This window comes from Ciona intestinalis, chromosome 9 (assembly GCF_000224145.3).
Source record: "Ciona intestinalis chromosome 9, KH, whole genome shotgun sequence".
NCBI classification, from domain to species: domain Eukaryota; kingdom Metazoa; phylum Chordata; class Ascidiacea; order Phlebobranchia; family Cionidae; genus Ciona; species Ciona intestinalis.
Genome location: NC_020174.2, coordinates 3,415,092 through 3,416,920, shown reverse-complemented (window position 1 = coordinate 3,416,920; position 1,829 = coordinate 3,415,092). Strand labels below are relative to the sequence as shown.

At 31.4% G+C, this 1,829-nt stretch overlaps 1 protein-coding gene across 2 annotated transcripts in view; it reads right to left on the bottom strand.

The window, feature by feature from the left end:
* The window catches only part of LOC100181334 (NEDD8-conjugating enzyme UBE2F-like), a 3,770-nt gene extending 2,136 nt beyond the window's left edge, over positions 1-1,634 (bottom strand). For both annotated transcript variants that reach the window (XM_002126259.5, XM_026836157.1), the window contains exons 1-2: positions 1,210-1,634; positions 328-407 (exon numbers count right to left, since the gene is read on the bottom strand). In XM_002126259.5, coding sequence (XP_002126295.1) covers positions 328-407; positions 1,210-1,327 — 198 coding nt within the window. In that variant the 5' untranslated portion in view covers positions 1,328-1,634. The remainder of the gene's footprint in view (positions 1-327; positions 408-1,209) is intronic.
* Between the last annotated feature and the right edge of the window lie 195 nt (positions 1,635-1,829).

Genomic DNA, 1,829 nt, shown 5'->3' with positions numbered 1-1,829 from the left:
AGCAGCGACGGGCCTGAACCCATTACCTAATGGTTACAGGCAGGCGCACTAACCACTACGCCGGGAAATAACATAGGATTTGTTTACAAAACTGTTAATGGAAAACACATATTTATCTTATTCTAAGTAAAAATGTAAGTGAGGTCCTGCAGTGTGGCATGCAGTTTTGGGATTTATGCAAGGATTGGCCCATTATTCTAACACCCAAGGTGCTACCACATAGACCTTATCGAATTTTGGATCCCAGGTAGCGACGTCAAGCCTTAAACTCGTATCCTACAACAGTCTACATTTTCTTAGTGTTTTGCTCCTATAATGTTAACTTACTGTAAAATGATGAAGAATATTCGGATCAGGAAACTTGATTTGACAAGTTGAGTTGTTGTACGACCCAATGTCAGAAAGTTCTGTAATGTGAAATAGCTTAAATAAAACACAATCAGTATGAATTGATGATTCGGTAAATAATAGCAGCTCAGGGTTAATAAAAGCAAGTGGCAACAACAATTGGTGAAATTTCAACAAAAGTCAAAAACCTAAAAAAGTTTTTTTTCTATTTTAACAACAGTTTCAACAAAAGTCAAAAAGTGGCACAGTTAAAATTAAAAATTATGACAGAGCTAGATTTAATTTAGTTATGTAGGCCATTTATAAAGTCGTATTTTTAAACTAATACGTTTCATGCGTATTCCTTTGTAAGAGAACACTTATATTTCTATAGGAAGTTTAACTTAATAATAATTAAACATAAATGGCTCGTTCCTCTGCTAGGTGTAGCGACCACTTTTATTTCATGTTTTAACAACTGTCGTTTTGTTGCTATATCATGTCTTTTCGTTTAAAATATTTTTTAATTTTGCTACGGTAATTGAAGAGACAAATAAAGTTATTATTATAAAATATATATATATATATTATTATTAAGATACACATTTTAATGTTTCACAAGTTATAGCCATACATTTGATAGTAAACCAACTACACTTTTTGGAGCATATTAATAACAATAATAACTATTTATTTGTCTCTTTGATTATGGTAACAAAAATTAGAAATATTTTAAACAAAAAGACAGGATATAGCGACAAAACAACAGTTGTTAAAACACGCTTACAGTTAAAAACATTATTACATTTAATTAAAAGAAAATAAGCTCGGTCCCTACACCTCGCATAGTTAAACTTCATGCATATTAAAGACAATACAAACCTTTTACGAGCAGATGATTTCGGATACGAGAAGAGGTTGTTTTTGTTGAGCTTGTTGCATTTGTCTGTCCCTTTCCCTTTTCTTGGGATTCCTTTAATTTCTTTGACAATGTTATCATTTACAATTCTTATGGAATGCAATCCCATTCACATAAAGATCCTTGTACCTGTAACTAGAAAGAAGCAACTAAATAAAAACACAGTACTTATTCTACTATTACATAATAACTTAACAGGATACATTAAATACAAAATACACAATACAACAGTATAAAAGGCACCTTACTAAATCTGATCATTAAATATATCTTTATTACCTTGAATTACAGAAAGCGGAAAACACAAGTAACGTGAAACAATTCCATCAACTGATAAAATATATATATATATATAATTTGCTACTTAAAAATGAAATATTTTTATAGGCATGAGCAGTGGCACAGCCAGAAAAAAATAAGGGGGAGGGTTTTAAGCAAAAAATAAAAAAAAATTATTTTTTTAATTCTTTAATTATTTTTTTTTCGTTTAAAAGGGGTCGCGACACCCTAAACCCCCCCTGGCTGCGCCACTGGGCATGAGGCATGACAGCTGTTAGTTTTTTCCCCAATCTAAAGCTTTGAC